At 42.3% G+C, this 24,233-nt stretch overlaps 1 protein-coding gene across 3 annotated transcripts; it reads left to right on the top strand.

The window, feature by feature from the left end:
• The first annotated feature begins 3,993 nt into the window (after positions 1–3,993).
• On the top strand, positions 3,994–18,657 carry LOC139471255 (peptidyl-glycine alpha-amidating monooxygenase A-like). 3 transcript variants are annotated; one of them, XM_071253562.1, is made up of 15 exons: positions 3,994–4,379; positions 4,715–4,912; positions 8,437–8,497; positions 9,254–9,344; positions 10,585–10,673; positions 10,905–10,982; positions 11,435–11,486; positions 12,015–12,082; positions 12,307–12,390; positions 13,698–13,771; positions 14,303–14,353; positions 14,476–14,528; positions 16,170–16,387; positions 17,298–17,471; positions 17,724–18,657. In XM_071253562.1, the coding sequence occupies exons 2-15, from the start codon at positions 4,751–4,753 to the stop codon at positions 17,825–17,827; spliced, it is 1,359 nt and encodes a 452-aa protein (XP_071109663.1). In that variant the 5' UTR covers positions 3,994–4,379; positions 4,715–4,750; the 3' UTR covers positions 17,828–18,657. The 3 variants fall into 3 exon arrangements, with proteins under 3 accessions (XP_071109663.1, XP_071109655.1, XP_071109669.1); XM_071253554.1 differs by lacking the exon at positions 3,994–4,379 and adding an exon at positions 4,423–4,547; XM_071253568.1 differs by lacking the exon at positions 3,994–4,379 and adding an exon at positions 4,443–4,508.
• Positions 18,658–24,233: the final 5,576 nt, after the last annotated feature.

Below are 24,233 nucleotides of genomic sequence, written 5' to 3'. Positions count from 1 at the left end.
CGCATTTACGGAAACAAAACATACAAATCGTGTGCGTGGAATGTTGATGTTATTCTTTTCCAGCAATAAGAGATACTTCAAAATCGTCTTTATGTAGTTAATTGATGCATCTGACCGTTTCTGGTCATTAGCTGACATTATTAAACCATTCATGTGTAATCCGATGTCCTTATTTCCTCAAGGACTAATTTTCTGATTTTCACGGTGCATACAAAAGAAGAACTGTACTCCGGAGATCGTAAATAACAGCATAATATAAAATATGTTCTGAATATGCTTATTCATGAACGACGACGACATTTCAATTTAAATGTAATATGTCTGAATTCCACATTCTACATACCACACTTTTGATTGCTTGGATGCTCATGTTCACTGGAAATATTTGGAATAGTTATATTCCGTATTTTGAATTAACCCAGCCTCCTGTGTTTTTTTCTAATAATTGCACCGCACATAGCCACATGTGAAACGTTTGGTAGCAAAGTCAAAGCAAAATCGGAGAAGTGTGTCGGCGAATTTGCATCAAGGCTGTAGTATTTTTCAACCGTTTAATGGAATTCAATGTACAGCCGTAACACTGGTCGCTATCATATATTTTGTGTCCCATGGCTCAAATCTATTTGCGTCTGTACCGTGTTCCACTGACCTCGATAATCGGTTGGATGAAGGCACAACTGTCTACAGTCACATTGTTAACACCGAAGGCTATGAGGGGTATTTAGGTCATAATCAGTTTTATGGCCCCGTCACAGGTGCTCCAAATATTGAAGCAGGGAAAACAAATTTCATAGAATCATTTCAACAAGGAATATTGATATCCCAGTCACTTTTGGTAACTTTTAATGATGTCTCTATTGCAATTTTTACGGATTTTGATTCGTATGCATTATTTGACTCTCATCAGCGGAATGGTTTGGGTCCGACTCATCCGAATGGACAAGCAGATTTACTTCTGTTTAGTAGTATTGATGAATTGTTATGTTACATCTTAACAGTATATCAGGCGACTATGCTTGTCGTAAGAGGCGACTAACGGGATCCGGTGGTCAGGCTTTGGTTGATGCATGGCATCGATCCCAATTGCGTGGATCGATGCTCATGATATTAATCACTGGATTGTCTGGTCCAGACTCGATTATTTACAGAACGCCGTCATGTAGCTGGAATATTGCTGAGTGCGGCGTTAAACGACAAACCAATCAATTATCATCATATGAACTCAAACCAGTAATTATTACAAGTAAACCACATTCCACAACAGTTACTGACACTGGATAAAAACAGTACATAGAAAAAGACGAAGTAACTCAACTCATCATGATCACAATTACTATTCTTTGAAAGAAAGAAATACAAAAAAGAAACTGACCAAAATACGTAAAACAAGAGAGGAGGAATCTGCGTTATTGATTAGTCCAGGTATTGAAATGTTCTCCAACTACGTGATAATATTTTGAGTATGTGCATCTGTGGTTGTGACAAAAAGACCTTATCTAGTGTGACGTTTTTGCCATATGGAGCCCTTAGTATTTTCATTTTCATTTTTATAACCAAATGCCAAAGGTAAAAAGGATGTGATCTATTATTTGAGTATGTGCATCTGCCAATGTTGTTGGCAGTTTGGATACTATTTCAAAATGTTTACATTTGTGCCAGAAATTTCCTTCGATCTACTTTTTAAATAACCCCATGGATGCTTGCCGTAAGAGGCGACGAACAGGACTGGGTAGTCAGGCTCGCCGATTTGGTCGATGCATAACATCGTATTCCAATTGCGTAGTTCGACGCTCTTGGTGTCAACAGAGACCATATAATATATCTATTATATGGTCTCTGGTGTCACTCACTGGATTATCTGGTCCAGACTCACGCCGTTATATGGCTTGAATACTGTTGAGTGCGGCGTTAAACAAGAAACTATTTTTAAATAGACCTACCCTATGCACATGTATCAACTGTATTGCCCAATACTCAAAATGAATAATATTTTTTTCAACAACAGCGTTGTGTTATTTGTGGTTAATATAATTATGCTCCTTCATGCCTTTCAGTAACATCATAATTATGCGTTTGTGAGGCATCCATAATTATGCGTTTGTGAGGCATCACATATGGCGGGGAACTTTGATGCTCTGCATCAATGTTTTCTTGTCCTTGTTGGAGTTATTTATCGCAATTCTACGCATGTCCAGTCTATGATGCCTGGTAGCGGTTATATGTGGCACCGAATGTGTCACACGTATTCAGTCACTTCTTGTACGAGACATAGACCTCTTTTAACATTTATGCATGACCCCAAGGTCAAACTCCAGAACGAGGTTTTAATTTCGAAACAATTTTGCGAGGGCACTAGGCCTAGCCAAGCGGGATCAGTAGCCATATCTGTGCTTGTAGACCTCTGTGGCTTGAAACCTTTCCCACAAATAAAAATAGTTGGATTTAGGCGAAATATGTATGAATTGTTACCTTGGCGCTGTGTGTACATCTAACTAAACTTCTTAACGTTATGACAGAACAGGCCGACTGTCAACAACGTCTAAAAAGTGGCCGTGACGTCTCATAGACTTGGGTTAGAGTAGCTTCCCTTTGACAAAGGGCAGTTACTCTAGCGGACAGACCGATGGATTGTCGCGAAAGGCACGTAAAAACAATTGTTGTTTTGCGTATATGTTGCTTCGCCAGTGTATAAGAAACAGATTTCAGTTGGAACTATATTGGCTACTTTCACTGTCCGTCTGACACATCACTTACCCTGTGACATAATAAATAGTAATGCGCGCATTCCAGGAAAACTCCCAATGTTTAGGTAATGTTTGTGAGTGAGGGGAAGTGATTTTCAAGCACAGAATTGAAGAATGACATTATATGATAAAGAGGTTAACACGCTTGTTTGTTTAGGACAGGTAAATATCCTGTACTAGGAATAAACACTTTGTATTTAGCTCGCCAAGGCTCGCTAAATACAATGTTTATTCCTAATGCAGGATATTAACACTCGCGCGATACTCTCTCTCTCTCTCTCGCTCTCTCTCTCTCTCATATATACATATATAAAACGTAGTATTTATGTAACGAGAAAAGAAATCGATAGCACGAGTATTTTAAAAAAGCACGAGTATTTCGTACTGAAACGTCATGTAAGCTGCGATAAAATCAATAGTTGATAGGCGATATTCGCTCATCAGTTTTGCAAAAACATGAATGAAAAATATTACTTACGGTGAACAACTTTCCTTTAACTTGTCGGATGGCTGCCAGTCATCGTTTCCGCAAAGATAAATCGACCGTAACGACGATGAAAACTGAATGATTTATCGCAGCTCGCATCGGAAACGCATTCGAGGGCACAGCGATGCTCCGATGCCATTTTGACAGCTTGTGGGGATAGCCTCGTTTTGGAGTTTGACCTCAGGGTCACGCATAAATATTAAGAGACGGCTTTTGCGCGAGGGAAGGCACCCACTGAACGATAAATGACCGATCGTAGGTTAAATGGACAAGAAAATAGAACGATACTACCAAAATTCTACAAAAACAAACAACAATTATTTTTAGGTACAGTGCAGAGTATGGCCATTGTTTACATCTCCGGAAGCTGAACTGATCTGACAGAGTGAGCGAGCGTAGTTTTACGCCGCTGCAATATTCAAGCAATGTCATGATGTCACTCCATGTTTTGCTCTGACTGTCCCTGTTAACGGTCTGGTCATCTGTGATAATACCCCACAGACAAGCTTGAAATGACACCACACAGAGGGGGTGACGAGACACACTGACAACTACGGATATAATTTGTGTTAAAGTGAAGTTAGGTGTAAGCGTTAATAATATTTCCAAAACCTGTGTACTAAACATCCGGCCTTTCAGCAACGCTCTCCATAAACTCTGCATGCATCAATGATGATGCAAAGACTGACACGGTGTGAGGTGAGAGGAAATGGGGTGTAACGTCGTGTTCAAGATCATAACGATTGCATGCACAGGGGATCCGGGGAACTGAACCACCGACATTCCGCTCTGTCCACTAGACCACGAAGGCCGTCAGGGGATCGAACCACCGACCTTTAACTCTCCAGGCGGACGCTCAATCCACCAGACCACGAAGGCCGTCAGGGGATCGAACCACCGACCTTTAACTCCCCGGGCAGACGCTCTATCCACTAGACCTCGAAGGCCGTCAGGGGATCGAACCACCGACCTTTAACTCCCCGGGCAGACGCTCTATCCACTAGACCACGGAGGCTGTCAGAGGATCGAACCACTGACAAGGCAGACGCTCTATCCAACAGAGCAAATAGACACCCAGAGACACGTTACTATACGTACTGTCTGGACAAAAGCTCAACCATGCGTACACACTGCAGGCTAAAGCACCGGTAAGTTTAGTGTTATATCATCTAACAGCTATAAATAGACGCCGTTCACTTGAAGAAACAAGTTGTGTTAAAAAGGCCACTAGCTGGGGACTATCTGGACAAAGTAGTTTATAACAGGAGACATAACTCGTATGTACCCAGTGACATATGTGCGAAATCGATGATAAGGTGTGTGAGAACTCCGAGAGAGTTTTTCGAATTATTTGACGTCTCATGTTTACTACAATAACAGAAGACCTCCTGTTAAAAGTGTGAAAGTTCCTGTGTTTGAGTGTTTGTTCTTAAACTATGTGATAATCTAATCCGTTGATGCGGGACGTGTAGTTGGTTTTTAGTTGCAGTGTGGCTGAAGCCTGAACAGCGGGACGATCATGGCTCACCGCTGGATGACGGTTTTCCTGATGGTGGCCCACCTTCAGAATATTTCTCCAGGGGATGCTCAAACAATCTGCGGAGGTGACGAAGTCAGTGTTAGAGTTGGACAGAGCACGAGAACTATTGATCTGCGGATGAGAGGAGCCACTCCGACAACAGTGAGTGTGTACGATGTGTTGAGGGGTGCACACCTCGCTATAACGCCTTACTGTGCACTAGGAAGGTATTTAGGATGGCCTTGAATGTGTTTGATATCAGATGCAACGGTACCTTATAAGCAGGAAACTATATTGGGGAAGTGTCGTTTGTATGTGTTTGACACAACCAACATCTCGTTACTTAAAAGAAAAAGAAACATTATCGTGACAAACGATATTAAGCTAATACACTCTTCAAAAAAGGAAACGCGCAGGTAAATTTTTAGGAAATGTATTGCACCGAATAAAGTCGATATATTTAATTTAGTATCATAGATACAAATATGAAATTTTGGAGCTCGATAGTCACATGTTGTCGTTGTACAAAGGCATTGAAAACTGTTCATTGTTAAGGCTACAAGGTTGCGCTGAACTCAGTATCAGGTATGATCGCCCCGGGCAGCAATCACGGCTCTGCATCTCCTCGGCACTGACTGGAAAAGAGTATGAACATTCTGTCCTGCGGAATTCTGCGCCTTTCTGTTTGTAACGCACTCCCAATTTGTGGGAGTGTCTGCGGCGTGTTCTGACGTTGACGTACACGGCGATCGAGTTCATCCCAGAGGTGTTCGATTGGGTTGAGATCTGGAGATCTCGACGGCCCGGGCAAGACGTTGATGTTGGCATTATGAATGTAGTCTACCGTGACACGAGCTGTGCACGGTGGGGCGTTGTCCTGTTGACACGGCTCCCTCTGGCGGCCAATGATTGGAAGATGGTGAGGTTGAAGAATTTGATTCATGTCGCGATTTGCTGTAAAATTTCCCTGAACCACAAGTCAGATCTCGTGTTGTAGGATATGGCCCCCCACACCATGACACAACCACCACCTATTTTACTTTACTATTTTCTTCCATGACATTTTTGAACAAGTGTGAAAACAATGCCTTTTAAGACATTGCAAATCGACAATGGCTGTGTTTTGGCGCACCGTTTCTCGACTGTCAGGCCACCAACATTTTCTAATAAGATACATCCAATTTATATACCGGATTTTTTTTTGTAGTCAGGTTCCGTAAATAACATACTACCCGTGCGTTTCTAGTTTTGAAGAGTGTATAGTTTTTCTTTTATGAAGATAGCATTATAACAGGGATATTGTGTGACGTGGCAAGCTGCGCCACGCCCTGATGAATCCTTTCAGTCAAAGGGGTTGTATGTGTTGTATACGGGCGACTAGTCTACACGATGCAATTGATGTCGTGAGAGGTAGCTTCACAAAGCGTTCCTACCACTAAGACGGTTGTAAAGTAATGGTTGGACAAAGCTGTTCAGTGGTGTATTGCCGTGCATTCACTATGACTTGCCACAGCTGTTCAGTTTTGAACAAATAGACCTGGATATTGAAATTCAATAATAATCTTATGGGTATATTAAGTATAGAATTACATCTTGTGTATAAAACGTTTGAGTTGAGGACAAAGGCAGATGGGATTTGAATGTTTATTTCAGTGCAGTCAACAACATGGTCCTGGGTCTTCCAGCCAAGGAAACAGTGTCAGAACAAACATAATATACATGCTACACATTTTGGTTGCACTGGGTTGATCAAAATAAAAACATTACTTGAAAGTATCACAATCAGTAACGAAATTAAATATGAAATGAAACAGGGGTCAGTTCTAGTTCTTGATACTCCAAAATTCTCAAGAGCCAGATGTTTATTGAGTAGGGGATGTGATCCCTGAACGTTGCGTGTCTTCACATTAACTGGAGGTAATGTACTTGTGCTGGTGACTGTCAGCCATCTCTCGTCACTCACCACTCACTCACCACTTACATGTGTTACAAGCTGATGCTTACATGTATTACAGGCAGATGCTTACATGTGTTACAAGCTGATGCTTACATGTGTTACAGGCACATGTGTTACAGGCAGATGCTTACATGTATTACAGGCAGATGCTTACATGTGTTACAAGCTGATGCTAACATGTGTTACAGACCGATGCTGACATGTGTTACAAGCTGATGTTTACATGTGTTACAGACCGATGCTTACATGTGTTACAGGCCGATGCTTACATGTGTAACAGATTGATGCTTACATGTGTTACAGACCGATGCTTACATGTGTAACAGATTGATGCTTACATGTGTTACAGGCCGATGCTTACATGTGTTACAAGCTTATGCTTACATGTGTTACAGGCCGATGCTTACATGTGTTACAAGCCGATGCTTACATGTGTTACAGGCCGATGCTTACATGTGTTACAAGCTGATGCTTACATGTGTTACAGACCGATGCTTACATGTGTTACAAGCCGATGCTTACATGTGTTACAGACCGATGCTTACATGTGTTAAGGACCGATGCTTACATGTGTTACAGACCGATGCTTACATGTGTTAAAAGCCGATGCTTACATGTGTTACAAGCCGATGCTTACATGTGTAACAGGCCGATGCTTACATGTGTTACAGGCAGATGCTTACATGTGTTAAAGGCCGATGCTTACATGTGTTACAAACCGATGCTTACATGTGTTACAGGCCGATGCTTACATGTGTTACAGGCCGATGCTTACATGTGTTACAAGCTTATGCTTACATGTGTTACAGACCGATGCTTACATGTGTTACAAGCTGATGCTTACATGTATTACAGGCAGATGCTTACATGTGTTACAAGCTGATGCTAACATGTGTTACAGACCGATGCTGACATGTGTTACAAGCTGATGTTTACATGTGTTACAGACCGATGCTTACATGTGTTACAGGCCGATGCTTACATGTGTAACAGATTGATGCTTACATGTGTTACAGACCGATGCTTACATGTGTAACAGATTGATGCTTACATGTGTTACAGGCCGATGCTTACATGTGTTACAAGCTTATGCTTACATGTGTTACAGGCCGATGCTTACATGTGTTACAAGCCGATGCTTACATGTGTTACAGGCCGATGCTTACATGTGTTACAAGCTGATGCTTACATGTGTTACAGACCGATGCTTACATGTGTTACAAGCCGATGCTTACATGTGTTACAGACCGATGCTTACATGTGTTAAGGACCGATGCTTACATGTGTTACAGACCGATGCTTACATGTGTTAAAAGCCGATGCTTACATGTGTTACAAGCCGATGCTTACATGTGTAACAGGCCGATGCTTACATGTGTTACAGGCAGATGCTTACATGTGTTACAGGCAGATGCTTACATGTGTTACAAACCGATGCTTACATGTGTTACAGGCCGATGCTTACATGTGTTACAGGCCGATGCTTACATGTGTTACAAGCTTATGCTTACATGTGTTACAGACCGATGCTTACATGTGTTACAAGCTGATGCTTACATGTGTTACAGACCGATGCTGACATGTGTTACAAGCTGATGCTTACATGTGTTACAGACCGATGCTTACATGTGTTACAGGCCGATGCTTACATGTGTTACAAGCTTATGCTTACATGTGTTACAGACCGATGCTTACATGTGTTAAAGGCCGATGTTTACATGTGTTACAGGCTGATGCTTACATGTGTTCCAGTTTCAATGTAGCTAACTGTCCCGAGGACACCTACATAGGTGAGTAGACCACAAGGAATTAAACCCACACATCGGTTGTAGAACCAAGGACAATCTTCTCTATACATCGGTTATAGAAGTTGAACGCAAGATAATCGCTTTGTAAGTCGTATTCATATCCTACAACACCGTTCCTTCAAAGATACTATAGCGATATCTACTAGCTTATTAATAATCGCAATTCGCCTCAGTGTACAACAACACTGACCGTCCAGCAACTGTATCAAAAACACTTTTCAACAACAGACTCCAACACCACAGTCTAACAACACTGTCCAACACCACAGTCTAACAACACAGTCCAACACCGCAGTCTAACAACACAGTCCAACACCACAGTCTAACAACAGTGTCCAACAACACAGTTCAACAACACAGTTTAACAACACAGTATTACAACGCTGTCCAACAACACAGTTCCATAACACAGTTCAACAACACAGTTCAACAACACAGTCTAACAACACTGTCCAACAACACAGTTTAACAACACAGTTTAACAACACAGTTCAACAACACAGTTCAACAACACAATCCAACAACACTGTCCAACAACACAGTTCAACAACACAGTTTAACAACACAGTATAACAACGCTGTCCAACAACACAGTTCCATAACACAGTTCAACAACACAGTTCAACAACACAGTTTAACAACACAGTCCAACAACACAGTCTTACAACACTGTTCCGGTGTGGATACTACAGCTGTGTCTACCAGCTTATTACTAACATGTATTCACCTCAATTTCAGTCAAATTTGAGGCGTTGACAAGTGGCGGTGTTGCTCACCACATCTCTCTCAAAGCGTGTAATGGAGAACCCCTTGGAAAGACCGATGTATGGTACGTGTTGTAGGCTGGTAGACAGATCGATGTATGGTACGTGTTGTAGGCTGGTATACAGACCGATGTATGGTACGTGTTGTAGGCTGGTAGACAGACCGATGTATGGTACGTGTTGTAGGCTGGTAGACAGACCGATGTATGGTACGTGTTGTAGGCTGGTAGACAGACCGATGTATGGTACGTGTTGTAGGCTGGTAGACAGACCGATGTATGGTACGTGTTGTAGGCTGGTAGACAGACCGATGTATGGTACGTGTTGTAGGCTGGTAGACAGACCGATGTATGGTACGTGTTGTAGGCTGGTAGACAGACCGATGTATGGTACGTGTTGTAGGCTGGTAGACAGACCGATGTATGGTACGTGTTGTAGGCTGGTAGATCAAATTAACGTTTGAGCAAGAGTCGCATGACTCTCTTTGAAATCTTCGCAGACGAGTATGCTCGAGTGTATTAAACGTGGAGAACTGCCAAGACCAAAGACTTGAGCTGGTTGATTTGGTTAGTTTGGTTTGTTTGATGTTTAACGCCGCACTCAGCAATATTCGAGCTATATGACGACGGTCTGTAAATAATCGAGTCTGGACTAGTCAATCCAGTGATTGACGTCATGATCATCGATCCACGCAAATGGGATAAGATGACATGCATCAACCAAGTTAGCGAGCCTGACCACCCGATCCCATTGGTCGCCACTTACGGCAAGCATGGTTTGCTGAAGACCTTTTCTATCCCGGATCTTCACGGATTGAGTGAGTGAGTGAGTAATAATGGACACATAACATAATATTTGTAGAAGGATCACGAGTGGTAGATGGGGTTCCCCAAGTGATACCACAACAACGAATTATCTCACCGACATGTTTTAAGCTGCTATTGTAAAAGAATTAAAACAAATTCAAAATTGATAGAAAACAGCTGTTCGATTGAGCGGAGGTTAGCTTGTGCTATGTCACGTGACTTTCATAGACTCAGCTTTTAACTTTTTACTTCGAAACGGGGTGGAAGGGATTTATTTTTCCGCTGGAAATAAAGATCAGTGTGCACTCGGTTTCCATTCTCAGCTCCAAGGGGAGTACAGTCAGGACAGCAGCTTCAGAATTGCCCACCTGTTATGCATAGTTTTTGATATCGTAAATGGCAACAGTGCTACTTATTCTGATGGTCGTCGTGCGCTATAGACATTTTGTTGTCGTTATGTGTTTGTTCATCTTGTTGCTGGATTCTCAAATCATCACAGGAACTGCAGGGGAGGCAAATGCAGGTCCGGGCAACGTAAAGCCATGTACGCCTGGGCCAAACACGCCACATCGACAAGTTTACCGAAAGGTGACATTTCTTCTCTGAAACTTTGGATTTAAAGTGAATACTAAGTCAAATGAATACAAATTCTTGTTTAAGAACATATTATTGAAATTAACGTTTGTCAAAGTTACAAGAATGAAGGAGCGGAGAGACTGTTTTAATCCTAGGTCTGTAAATTGCCTACCTACATTAATATGTGTTATGCAGGTCTATTATAAGTTAGAATTATTCGAATGTAAAATTCTTCTGTTCCAGGGGTTGGATTCAGAATTGGTAAAGGATCGACGATCACAACGCTTATACTGCAGATTCACTACAAACATGGGTTTACCGGTAAGACTTCCTCCCCGTAGAACTGTCCATGGAGTCGCCAAACCTGGCACTGGTCAGTTCCTGTCAAATATGTCCAAAGTAGAGAGAAATCCGGGTCAGCAATAGTTTATTGTACAGTCCAGTACAAATATATTTTTCTCCATTGTAACGGATGTAATGTTCGCCACATCTGAGGTTGGAAGCACCAACAGAGACATGTAGTATATAATTAAGTTATATTTCCTTATACCCATTGTATATGTAAAGTAAACGTATGTGAAAAGCTGATATAAAAATTAAAATAGACCATCTGAGTTACTTTGGAAAGGACAAATTTCACTATTAATAAAGAAACGCCATGGACGCAGATATTTGGCTCAGAATACACCATGAGTCCCACAGTGTTGGAAACACGAATTACCGCTGTACACGATATATATTACTTATCATGTCTCAAAGAACCTATATTATAGATTCTACAAAAAAGGATTATTCGGGAATACGGCTGACCGTTTCAACTCAAAGGTAAGCAAATTAAAAAACCGTACTGACATTTGATAAGAATTTGTAACGAAGGTTAGATCGAAAGCATACTACCATAGCAGTCGGAAAAAAGGCTTCAACATTCTTTATGTTTTGTTTCGGTATCATCACCAATTGATTGAGTTTCATGATGTATTTTGATATATTTGGGGTCGTAAAACTGCAGAGATGTCTAATTAAGATAGGGGAGTTCGGGTAGCCTAGTGGTTAAAACGTTCGCTCGTCACGCCGAAGACCCGGGTTCGATTCCCGACATGGGTACAATGAGTGAAGCCCATTTCTGGTGTCCCAGCCGTGATATTGCTGGAATATTGCTAATAGCGGCGTAAAACCATACTCACTCACTCACTCCAATGAGATTGGAAATACTTGCTTTTCTACCTTTAAATCCTGCAATTTGGTTTCCGCTGTTTGAGTCTAGGTATTGATAATGTGCTGAATGTGACTTTACTCAGCATAGATGTATTGTTTAAATGTGGTTAATTTTCTATGTAAATAATTGATCTTCAGGGAATTATATACAGCCGGAATGGTAGTGATGTACTTCAATGGATTTCGAATACCACCGCAAACACCAAGTACGTTGTGAGAACTTCTGACCCGCCACATACGCTGTCTGCTGGGCAAAGGCAACTTTGATATACACATTAAGGAAACTACCAGAAACATCATTTAGTCAGATCAGGTGTTTTATTTAACTGTGATGTCCGTTCTTTTCATACCGATTCTCTCTCCTCGTTACTTCATAACTTCATTTCTATAATATACCCTGCGCCGCTACAAAATGTGTGTTTATTTCCAGAGGTCCTCGTGGACATCAGCTGTTCCTACACGGGGGACACGCCCATCTACCCATTTGCCTTCAGACCCCATGCCCACAACCTGGGTCAGTATTACAGCTGATTTGCAGAGTCGTGTAGAAGTCTCTATGTCATAGCGTCATCTTCCATCACATCAGAACTGCCTCCGTGGTCTAGTAGTCGAGCGTCAGCCAAAAGAGCGGAAGGTCCGGGGTTCGATGCCCGCCCGCGTCATACCAAAAGGCGTTAAAATATGGTATTTGTTGTTACCCTGTCTGGCGCTCGGCATAAAGGGGACTGGTCGGCCCGGAGTCTTTATGCTGCGTCTGAGTATGGTATTCATGGTATCTCAGTAGGCTAGAACTATAAATCTGCATCAGTCCGGACTAGAACAAGCAGCCACACACACACACACACACACACACACACACACACACACACACACACACACACACACACACACACACACACACACACACACACACACACACACACACACACACACACACACACACATCCATCACATCATCAAATTCAGCACCCTGTGGTGATTTCGAGGACGAATTGACCCCTGACAACCTATGCATGTCGTCAGAGGTGTTTTGGTCGGGGGATCAGACAGGTGGCTGGGTGGATTGCGTGTTGTTATTAATCACTGGATTGTCTGGTCCAGACTGGATTATTACAAGTTTCCGTCATGTAGCTGAGATATTGCTGAGTGCGGCGTTAAACTACAAACAAAGCCAAGTAGGGTGTTACATTATCTACCTATAATTGTGGATTTCTTTCGGTTTATTTGATTTTCGGCTACAGAAAGAATCCAGGTCCTCCCATGACACTGCAGAATCCCCCATTCTGATTGAACTACTTCAAGTAGCCTCAGCTACTGACAAACGCTTTCAGCTGCCATTGGACGGCGGGTTCTGGTCAAGGGTCCTCAGCGGTGGTTCTGGTTACTGTTTATCAGTTATAACATGTTTTGCATCCATACCTCCAGTGCCTCAAATATTGATACATAACACGTTTCCCACTACCTTTTCCAAGTAACAGAATCCATCAATCATCACAACGAAACTTGGCCTCGGGGAAGTAGCATGCATACTGTGTAGATACTTTTTAAGCAGAGACTCCTTGGATTCGAACCAGGTTGTATTGTGTCAGCTGCATTCTGCCCAAGCTTCACTCCGTTGTTACTTCACTGACATTTAATGTTGGGATCGCTGCAATGTTTTCCTCTGACCGAAGTTTCATTTCACCCCTGAAAAAGTATTCCCATCTGTCATGATGTCATGGAAACGTGTATTTGTGTGTTACATGAACGGTCCAAAAACACAATATGCCGTGTTTTCCTATGTGTGACGTCATCATGGTAGCGTGTGTTTCTGTGTTACAGGAAGAGTAATAACAGGTTATTTGTACAACGGATCCTGGTATGAAATCGGCAAGGGAAATCCAATGTGGCCTCAGGTATGGAGGAATGAATACATGTTATGATCGTATGCGACGAGAACCTACACCTCACCTATACTTAATCTGCATGTGATAAATGGGTTTCAGCGTTGGGGCTGTCACGTGTAAAATGTGTTTGACTGAATGTAATATGTTTAACACTGCGTTTGATTGAATGTAATAGGTTTAACACTGCGTTTGATGGAATGTAATATTTCAACACTGCGTTTGACTGGATGTAATGTGTTCAACACTGCGTTTGACTGAATGTAATTTGGTCAACTCTGCGTTTGATTGAATGTAATATTTCAACACTGCGTTTGACGGAATGTAATGCGTTCAACACTGTGTTTGACTGAATGTAATAGGTCCAACACTGCGTTTGACTGAATGTGTGATATGTTCAACACCGCGTTTAACTGAATGTTATACGTTCAACACTGCGTTTGACTGAAAGTGATTTGTGCATCTGTGTTGAGTGAGCGAAACATAACCTGTTCATCATTAATATATTGTGTTTTTCATCATTGTTATTACATCTATTTTTAGGTTTTCTACCCCGTGCAAAGAAACATCGTCATAAAGCCTGGGGATAAGTTGGTAAATGTTTTATTTCACCATTTCCTTCTTGTTAGCACGTGATGATGCTTCCATCACTCGTGACCTATACCCTTGTAGGACAGTGGTGATACCCCCATGACACATTCATTATCTGTCGGCAGGTGGCAAGATGTCTCTACGACTCAACGGATAGAAACCGGACCACATTTGCAGGGTAAGTTCTGTGAAACTCACCGCCAAAAGAAACGCGAACATAGACATATAGAGAAGTATGTACAATAAGAGATGTTTCCAATGTGTGCCACTTAATGACAAAACTAACAACCAGTCAAGTGTTACCACAGAGTGCCTTTATTCTTATCACGATGTGCTGCACATGATTTCCAAACTTTACACATTAATATTGCTCGAGAAAAATGGTGCATCTCTGCGGTGTGTTCTGAGTAAACGTCGATAGAGTTTATCCAGGAGGAGTTCGATTGGGTTGAGATCTGGAGATCTCGACGGCCAGGGCAAGACGTTGATGTTGGCATCATGCAGGTACTGTGACACGAGCTGTGTGCGGTGTAGCGTTGTCCTGTTGAAACAACTCCCTCTGGTGGTCAATGATTGGAAAATGGTGAGGTTGAAGAATTTGAATCATGTCGCGATTCACTGTCAAATTTTCCCGAACCACAACCAAGTCAGATCTCGTGACGCAAGCGTCACTACAGTTACCCAGGGATGCGTCCTGCAGTCTCCGTAGCTGTGGCATTGCGATGACGTAGTTGCAACAGTCGAATGTTGCGATCCTGTGCAGGGGTGGTAGCTCTTGGTCGGTCGGTTCTCGGACGGTCTGCAGTGGAATTGAACTTTGTGAATCGGTCCCAAAGGCGGCAAATGGTGCTGTGATGGACGTTGAAGTGGCGTGCAACAGAAGACTGTTCCCTCTTTGGATACGTCCTATAGCGATATTCCGATCCGCAGCGCTGAGTCTCGGCAGTTTCGAACTTGAAAAATGCTGACAATTGAACGACACATTGTTGGCTGATGCTTGCCTTTTAATAACCAATACCACGTGTTACGAATGCCATAATTTGCACGTGCATTTTGCTTTACCATTTTCCACCATGACATTTTTTAACAAGTGTGAAAACAATGCCGTTTAAGACATTGCAAATCGACAGTGGCTGCGTTTTGGCTGCGTGGCTGACGAATATCAAGCCACCAACATTTTCCAATAACATATATCCATTTTGTATACCGGATTGTTTGTGTAGCCAGGTTCAATGAACTACATGCTACCTGTGAGTTTCTTTTTTTGAAGAATGTATTAACCAACATGTATGGTATTCGCGTTTCTTTTGGCGGTGAATATATATCAAGACGTCGAACAAGAAGATAGCGGTGAATGACCATTGCCAATGATCTACTCGTTCTGGGGTCATGAAGTCAGTAAAATCGTAACATGTGCCGACATGTGCTTTTAGCAATATTCCAACGAAATCTTAAAGGGTCTGTGTGTTTTCATGGTGAGCTCAAACTGCTTTATCACTGACCAGATTATGTTGTCTCGGCGTCTTATAATGACCACTGAGTGACGTCATTTCCTTAAAATGCCACGCGACTTCATGCTCCTTCAGGTCCGATTATGACTCTTCAAAATGGCAACCGATCAGACTTTGGCAAAGGTTGTGAATGTGAAGGTTCGGGAGAAACAGACTCTGAAGAATATATCGCAACAAGAATTCTTTGCCACTCCTCACCTCCGCTGGTCATAGATAATGGGTATAGGAATGAACCACCTATTGCACATGTCGACAAGTGCCACGCAACGAGGGGGTTGATATATGGCACGCTGTTTGTTTTGTTGCAGATTCGCAGACAGTAACGAGATGTGCAACTTCATCTTCATGTTTAAAGCGGAAGCCAGCACTGGAAGTCTTTTCTCTTTTCGCGGGGGAAACAAGTATCCCGACCTTGTGAGAAAACTACCCCCTGACTCGGCCGTCCCCTTGCCCCGGAACCCCCTCCTGGAGGAGGAAGCACAAGGTCACGACCACCATCACTTCCACGTGCATCCCCCCGACAATGGTAAAATCAACTCTCGGTGTAAATCCGCAAAACTTAAAAAACAACGATTATACTTTCGTTGTCTTCCGGTCAAGTCTTCAATCATCAATCGATAAACAGTAATTAGAGTAGTAAAAGTTCAAATTGGGATATGGTATAACAGTAAATGAGTTGTCCGTAATACGAACACGTTGATCGCTGCACTGAGTGGAAATTATGTGGCTGTCAGACCTGAACGTCGTCACTTTAAGATCATACATGTCACGCATCACTAAACCCTTAGACCTGAATAACCTGGTACGGGAAGCATTGACCTGTGACCTGATACATGTACGTCAGGTCATAGGAGTACAATAGTACGGGAGTAAATATTGATTGTTTGTTCTTTTACGTTGCACTCTGACGGCGGTCTGTAAATAATCGAGTCTGGACAGACAATCCAGTGATTGACATCATGAGCATCGTAAAGGGCGACTACGCTTGTCGAAAGATCGGGATCGGGTGGTCAGGCTCGTTGACTTGGTTGATGCACGTCATCGATCCCAATTGCGTAAATCGATGCATGCTCATGTTGTCAATCACTGGATTGTCTGGTTCAGACTCGATTATATAGCTGGGATATTGCTGAGTGCGGCGTTAAACATCAACAAAAAACAAACACTACCTCTTCACAACACTGCTGGATGGAGCAAGGCAAGGCCGCGCGATGAGACTTCCAATATGGGTTATGGATTGTTTACGTAGCGAGAGTTTTGAATTGACACAGAAAGAGATTTGGATACGATTTATTTGTTCTAAATGTAATATAATTCACTCGTATTTCATGTCAGCATGTGGGAGGATGCTACAATACTATGATGAACTAGTCAGTGGCACTATTCTGTAACCGTGAGCTAGTTACACGTACGCTACCTGATGCCTCTACCTTCAGAAAGTACCGCAGGAAACCGTTCTGCAGTCGACGCTGAACTCTCGCCTGTGGCTGAGAACAGATCAAGGGAGACAACTAAGGACGGAATGGACACTATCTTGACGGATGTCTTTATCATGTCTGGGATGATGCTGGTTCTTGGATTCGCTGTCGTTCTCGCTATATATCAGTCAGGTGACGAATATGAAAACATGTACTTCATACTAGACTAATCGGTAACTTTGTTCTGATACATAAGCCTTTATTGTGTGGGGGTTATTTCATTTAATCTGAGGCGGATAAAAACTCAAACATGCTGATACCCAGTGGTAGCTTTGTTTCCGTAACGAATAACCTTGGGATAATCGTAATATGATATTGACAAGAGAATACGTAATGCCAACACGTGACTGGAATATTTCATTATTTTAACTTTCTTTTTCACAGGAAAAATTTCGAAGTTCTGTACCAAGACACGACTGCATCTTCCCAGTTTCCTTGGCAACACCTACAGAGGATTTGATCGCTTGGACACAGAGGAGAAAGATTAACGAATAGTAAAAGTTTTTTTGTTTGTTGGTTCATGCCGCACAATGTGTATGAGTATGAAGTATGTCATATATGTGACAATACCAGTAAACTGTGGGTAATTCTTACGTTTGTACAAGTACAGGTGACATAAAGATGTAGTCCTTAATTGTTGCTTTGGAAATGTAAACATAGGAGCTTCTGACATACTAAAGGTCAGTTCAGCGTTAAGCTTCCAAGCTGCACAATGACACACACTTAGTTCAGTTCACCGCCTGAATGACGTGAATGTATTAAATGGTTTATTGCGTTTATTGCATAGTTTTATTGTTTATGACCACAAGGAAGATATGCAAAATACAAATGTCAAAACATTGATTGTTTATCCTCTTTGTTGTTCCGTATTACGTCATCAATAGTCAGCGGAGGTAAGCTGATGTATATAGCAATGGCGCGTCACGCTGAAGTCCAAGGCTTGATTCCCCACATAGTGACACTGGGTGATGGATGCTCTTGGAGTACCCCGCCGCCATGTTACGCAAACATCCTGAACGAGGCGAAAAACTCACTCATTCACTCACTCACTCACTCACTCACTCACTCACTCACTCACTGATAGTGCACGTGCACCTGAGTCTGTCCGGACACATTCAATCTGCAGCTGTAGTTGTAGTGCAGTTTTTTGGAAAATTTGAGATCATTTGAAACAATTTGAGACCATATTCCTTACTTACTTACTTATATTGGAGATTTAACGTACGCTTTCCGACAGCAAGCGTATGTCGCACACGGTGCATATTACGGTATATATATTATTTGTATTACCAAATAACAAAGCACACATGGACATGTAATATCGTTATTTAATCTCTTCAGAGATAAACCGATATATAAATAATCCATAATCCGGTATATCTATTATTTATATATCGGTATATCGCTGAAGAGATTAAATAACGATATTACATGTCCATGTGTGCTTTGTTATTTGGTAATACAAACGAATTCATATAACAAATGTTATTCATGTATACATGTTGAAATAAAAATCATTCTATTTTCTACCTTCCGTTGTTTTGTATTTGTATATTACAAAACACGTCCCATGATGACGAAGGGATCAGGCAGTGGTGTAGCTGCCCACTGGACCATCAACTTTGTTGTTCAGACTGCAGTGATGTTGGCGTGTACTTATCTTGTGAGGATACCCTCAGACCAAGTACCACTAATCGCTCATCCATGTGTATAGTGTAATGTTACATCATGTGAGTAAGTGGCACGGAGTCACAGAGTTGATGACATGTTGCTTCATCTTGGTAGTGCCATTTCAAGACTACAACACTTCTTCCTCAGAAATCTCCAATTCATGTCCCGAAAAACATTCACATTCCTTGACAACTCAAAAGTATTGTCACTGTCAGAGTTGGACATATTAGCAACTTGGGAGCAGTTTGAGCTCACGATACCGCAAAAAGAAACGAAGAAAATACAATCCATTAGGTCATCTTATACACAGATCCACGAATAGTTTCAGTCTCACAACAAGAGTAAGAAAGTACCGAAGCGAGAACAGTAAACGAAAGTAGAGGAATACCATGTTTCGCATATCGTTTTCTCACCGAATAGTGAACACAATTTGTGATATAAAAATGGTCTTGTCACATTCCAATTTTTGAAAGAAAAAGGAGTATTATTCATCAGGTAATCCCAGTCATACACAGAAAGTGCAGTATATAAACGATCATTGCTTAATTGTGGATAGATGATTGTCTAAGGGTTAAAATTGAAAAAATGCTTGTACTAGTCCGGACTAATGCCGATTTTATAGTGCTAGCCTACTGAGATACCATGCAACAGGTTCACACAAATACCCCATTCAGACACAGCATACTGACTTTGAGCCGACCAGTCCTTGTTTTAGCCTCATAATACCCAGCGCCAGACAGGGTAACAACAAGAACAAATTTTTAACGTCTTCCGATATCCCGGTTTCACCTGTTTTCGGCGATGTACGAAAAGTGCGCGGTAAATCTATACACGTCCTAATAAAATCATTTCATTTTCTGTAAATGTCAACAAACATCTGTTAAAGGATATTCACTCACATTTTACTGACTGCACTCGTCAACTCTAGTCGTCGCTTGCCGCCATTGCTGCAGTGGCCAGAGGCTCCAGGTGTTGCTTCAGACAACAGTTCTTCTCTCATCCGTTGACCAGGAAATACAAAAGAATGAGGAACATTACCGCCAACTGCACTGACAGCTGCAATCATCGTGACTGTTTTAGACCCCCCGATGTCACGGTCTGTGGCTTGCAGTTAACACCGGCAACGATCTTGGGGGGTGTAACGTCGGTTGAGAGGTCAAATTATATACAGGGTGTCATCATTATTAAAAACCAGGTAATTATTTTAAAGCTTTACAGTTTATCAATATACTTGAAGAGGATGTACATTATCTTGATAGCTCATGGTTAAGCAATAAACGACTGCGCCCCTCATGGTTTATTCTCCCCGCTGTGTTTTTTATATGATAAACAACGACCACGAATCGTTTATTCCCCTATACTAAACGAACAATGATACCCCAAACAACGGGATATCATTCCAGGAAGGACCCTCACTTCAAGCATGGAACCAGACAGATCCAGAACCAGAACTACTGGTCTGCCACAGATGTCATCGCCTGATGGTGTCTTGAGTCCTCTGTTGTACAATATTCTGATGTTTGGTCTCGTTTGATCCACAGTCATGTTGACAGGCGGGTTGCCCCCTCCCGCGAAGTCTGAATGTTCCATAATCACATCCCAGGTGCCCCTCCCTCCACACATCTTGTTATGCAGGTTCGGGGCCAGGCCGTTGTAGAGGTAATCCCGGTCTTTGGCATTACTCTCACAAAATGTAGTTCCCTGTATAAGAAAGTCAGTGCCTTTAAATCTAGGATGTCAATTATTGGGAGTTCATCATTGAAGGGTATTGATAGCTTGCTTTTCCAGTATTTCAAACGTCAGAATACCGTGTTCCATGTCTAAGGAATCATATCCTCACCTTATGTATCAATGGATCATATACTGAACCGCAAAAGAAACGTCACCATGGATAGATATATGGGAAACCTTATTTGTCCAAACACTGCAAACATACTTTAAGACATATTAAAAAGATGAAACTTGGCAAAACTGATCATCAAGGTTGAAATGAAACTGTCAAATGTTCTCAAAGCGAACGACGACACTAGTCTCTGAGAAAATGGCATCACAAGTCAGTATCTCGTGTGTCCGCCATGTACATTGATGATTGCCGTGCAACGTCGATGCATGGAATGAATGAGGCGGTTGAGCCCATACTCTGAGGAACGCCTGATGCAGTCCAGCTGCAGTTTTCGGCCTTGGTCGGACGTCATTCAGCCGTCTTTGAATCTCATCCCATAGGTGCTCAATGGGATTTAAATCGGGACTGAGGGCAAGCCACTGCATGGTTCTGACGCCATTCTGCTGCAGGAAGTCTCTTGTTGCTCTCGCAGTGTGGGCACGGGCGTTATCATGCTGAAACTCGTGGTTGCGGCCATGTGCCAAATGAGGTCGTGTGGTCTCAAGACCCTACCACCCAACGAGTCTCTCTCAGCAACACAAGCACCCGAACAACGTTTCCAACGTTTTTTTTTCTCTCTCTCTCTCTCTCTCTCTCTCTCTCTCTCTCTCTCTCTCTCTCTCTCTCTCTCTCTCTCTCTCTCTCTCTCTCTCTCTCTCTCTCTCTCTCTCTCACCATCCCAGTGTAGCGTCAGCCCTGTACAGTGTACGTATCTGTGAGCCGACTTCCTCTATACTGACTGTCACCACCCCAGTGTAGCTTCAGCCCTGTAAACTGTACGTATCTGTGAGCTGGCTTCCTCTATACTGACTGTCACCACCCCAGTGTAGCGTCAGCCCTGTACACTGTACGTATCTGTGCCGACGTCCTCTATACTGACTGTCACCATCCCAGTGTAGCGTCAGCCCTGTAAACTGTACGTATCTGTGAGCCGGCTTCCTCTATACTGACTGTCACCACCCCAGTGTAGCGTCAGTCCTGTAAACTGCATGTACCTGTGCCGACGTCCTCTATACTGATTGTCACCACCCCAGTGTAGCGTCAGCCCTGTACACTGTATGTATCTGTGCCGACGTCCTCTATACTGACTGTCACCGCCCCAGTGTAGCGTCAGCCCTGTAAACTGTACGTATCTGTGAGCCGACTTCCTCTATACTGACTGTCACCATCCCAGTGTAGCGTCAGCCCTGTACACTGTACGTATCTGTGCCGACTTCCTCTATACTGACTGTCACCATCCCAGTGTAGCGTCAGCCCTGTAAACTGTACGTATCTGTGAGCCGACTTCCTCTATACTGACTGTCACCACCCCAGTGTAGCTTCAGCCCTGTACACTGTACGTATCTGTGAGCCGACTTCCTCTATACTGACTGTCACCACCCCAGTGTAGCGTCAGCCCTGTACACTGTACGTATCTGTGAGTCGGCTTCCCCTATACTGACTGTCACCACCCCAGTGTAGTGGCACCGCTATAAACTGTACGTATCTGTACACGGGAACACTGTCTTGTTAATCTTGTGTTCAATTAATAAGGTAAAATTCTTGTGTTACTAGTGTTACTAGTATGTGTTAACATTAGGGTGTATATGTTCACTATAGGGTGTCAGTGCATAATGTAGTGAGCTTGTGTACAACGTATGGTGTCTGTGTGCAATGTAGGACATGAGTGCAAAATGGATTAGTTGCTATGTTTTGTGTTAGATGGGGAAGAAAAGATTAATATCTTAGTGTATTTTTTACCTCTTCAATCTTACTTTGCATGACACTATCGGATCAAAATGTGCGTCTCAAGGGACGTCATGTCTTTGCATGTACGGTTTCCAGTAAACGTGTATATCATGTCTTCCTGGTAGTGATCCCCCTACTCCAAATAAGTTAGGGTACACGTCATATATCATTGGGCGACACCAGTGCCATGCCATGGATCAGCTGCCCCTCGATCAGCAATATATAAGATAACAGGTAATGCAATGCCCCCTTGCAGATTACAGGGCATGCGGTTTCCAAATTAACACTGACAGTCATGTACATGTTGGGGGCAGTCAAGTACTGCCAACAGATAGTGTTACTGGTTCCACACTAAACATTCATCGATCTATTTATCACTGGCCTCCATGTGAATCAACGCTTATATAAAAATAGAGGGATTTGTGACTGGTCTTCAGGCTGGTTGAACCACATGATTTCTAGGGGAGAGGGTAAAAAAACACAGCTTATAATTTTGTGAAAATAAAAAACTCTAAATAAAAGAGTCTCGACCACAATATGGCCTTCCTTATCAATACAAAATATTTCGTGAGAAAATCTTTGACAGAGCGCCAGTGTGCCTGTAACCCTTATTTATTAATAATCATTCCAAACAGTTGTTGACTGTGATGGGAAAGGACCATTAAGCATCATATACCATTACTTGAAAACTGATAAGCAAAAGAAACGTTACCAATCAACATTGTTTGTTCCCAACAACAGAACAGGAAGATACTTGTATGGCCAATAGACATGAATTCACAACATCATTCCACGTTACGTTTTGTTTGAGATGCATCAGTTGTGAGGATGAAAGGTTTTTTTTGTCAGGATATGCAAGGATGGGGGTTGTTGTAAGGGCTTACTTTAGCTTTTCAAATCCCTGTTGGCAATTGTTGGACCATTCGAAAGACGCGATGTCAGAAAAGTTTTCTACAAATATATAATACCAAACCAAATCCAAGAAATGACACAAGACATGGACGTTTTTAGAGGGTTGGATCTGCGTTACTGAATCTATTTTTGAAGTATATCGACATGGATGACATCTTTACTGAAGCTATGCCCTAAGTAGGTGACTTGTTTTGTTACAATTTTAGAGTGATCCCTGCTTCTTTCATCTTTTGGAATACTGCCTTGAGGTGACTCAAATGTTCCAAAAACGTTTCAGAAAATATTATGTCATCAACATATATTAGTATGTAACTGATCTTTGTGATTGGAGAAATGCATTTGACTGTGTTCTGGGACTTTCAATATTTTTAAAAATGTTTTTGGGAAAAAGAACTCCACGACGTTCGTGGATATTGTTATGGTGCATGGCTAGTTGTGGAGTCGGCCAAGGCGACAATGAAGTATCGCTTGTCTCCCGTCCAGCTGGTGTGCCTATAACGGACCATCAGCCAGGTGACTGTCATTCGGCTACAGCCAAGCTCCTTGCAACATGGTCATGCGTTGCTTCTTAATCTATCATACCAATGGCTTGTTCATTCAGTACCATTAATGTCACTGTCCAACGGTTTGGGTGTGAATGAGCAGTACATAGTTCCTTTTATATCCATATCTTTGCAGGCTGGCATGCTGCAAGTGCACCA

This window comes from Haliotis cracherodii, unplaced genomic scaffold (assembly GCF_022045235.1).
Source record: "Haliotis cracherodii isolate W230 unplaced genomic scaffold, xgHalCrac1.p SCAF_1, whole genome shotgun sequence".
NCBI lineage: Eukaryota > Metazoa > Mollusca > Gastropoda > Lepetellida > Haliotidae > Haliotis > Haliotis cracherodii.
Note: the sequence above shows the minus strand (reverse complement) of the source record. Positions and strands in the feature narration are given on the sequence as shown.

Coding starts and splice junctions, on each gene's coding strand:
- LOC139471255 (XM_071253562.1), top strand. CDS start 4,751: ATGGCTCACCGCTGGATGACGGTTTTCCTGATGGTGGCCCACCTTCAG. Junction 12,391..13,697: donor ACCCCATGCCCACAACCTGG/GTCAGTATTACA, acceptor TCTGTGTTACAG/GAAGAGTAATAACAGGTTAT. Junction 13,772..14,302: donor GAAATCCAATGTGGCCTCAG/GTATGGAGGAAT, acceptor ATCTATTTTTAG/GTTTTCTACCCCGTGCAAAG.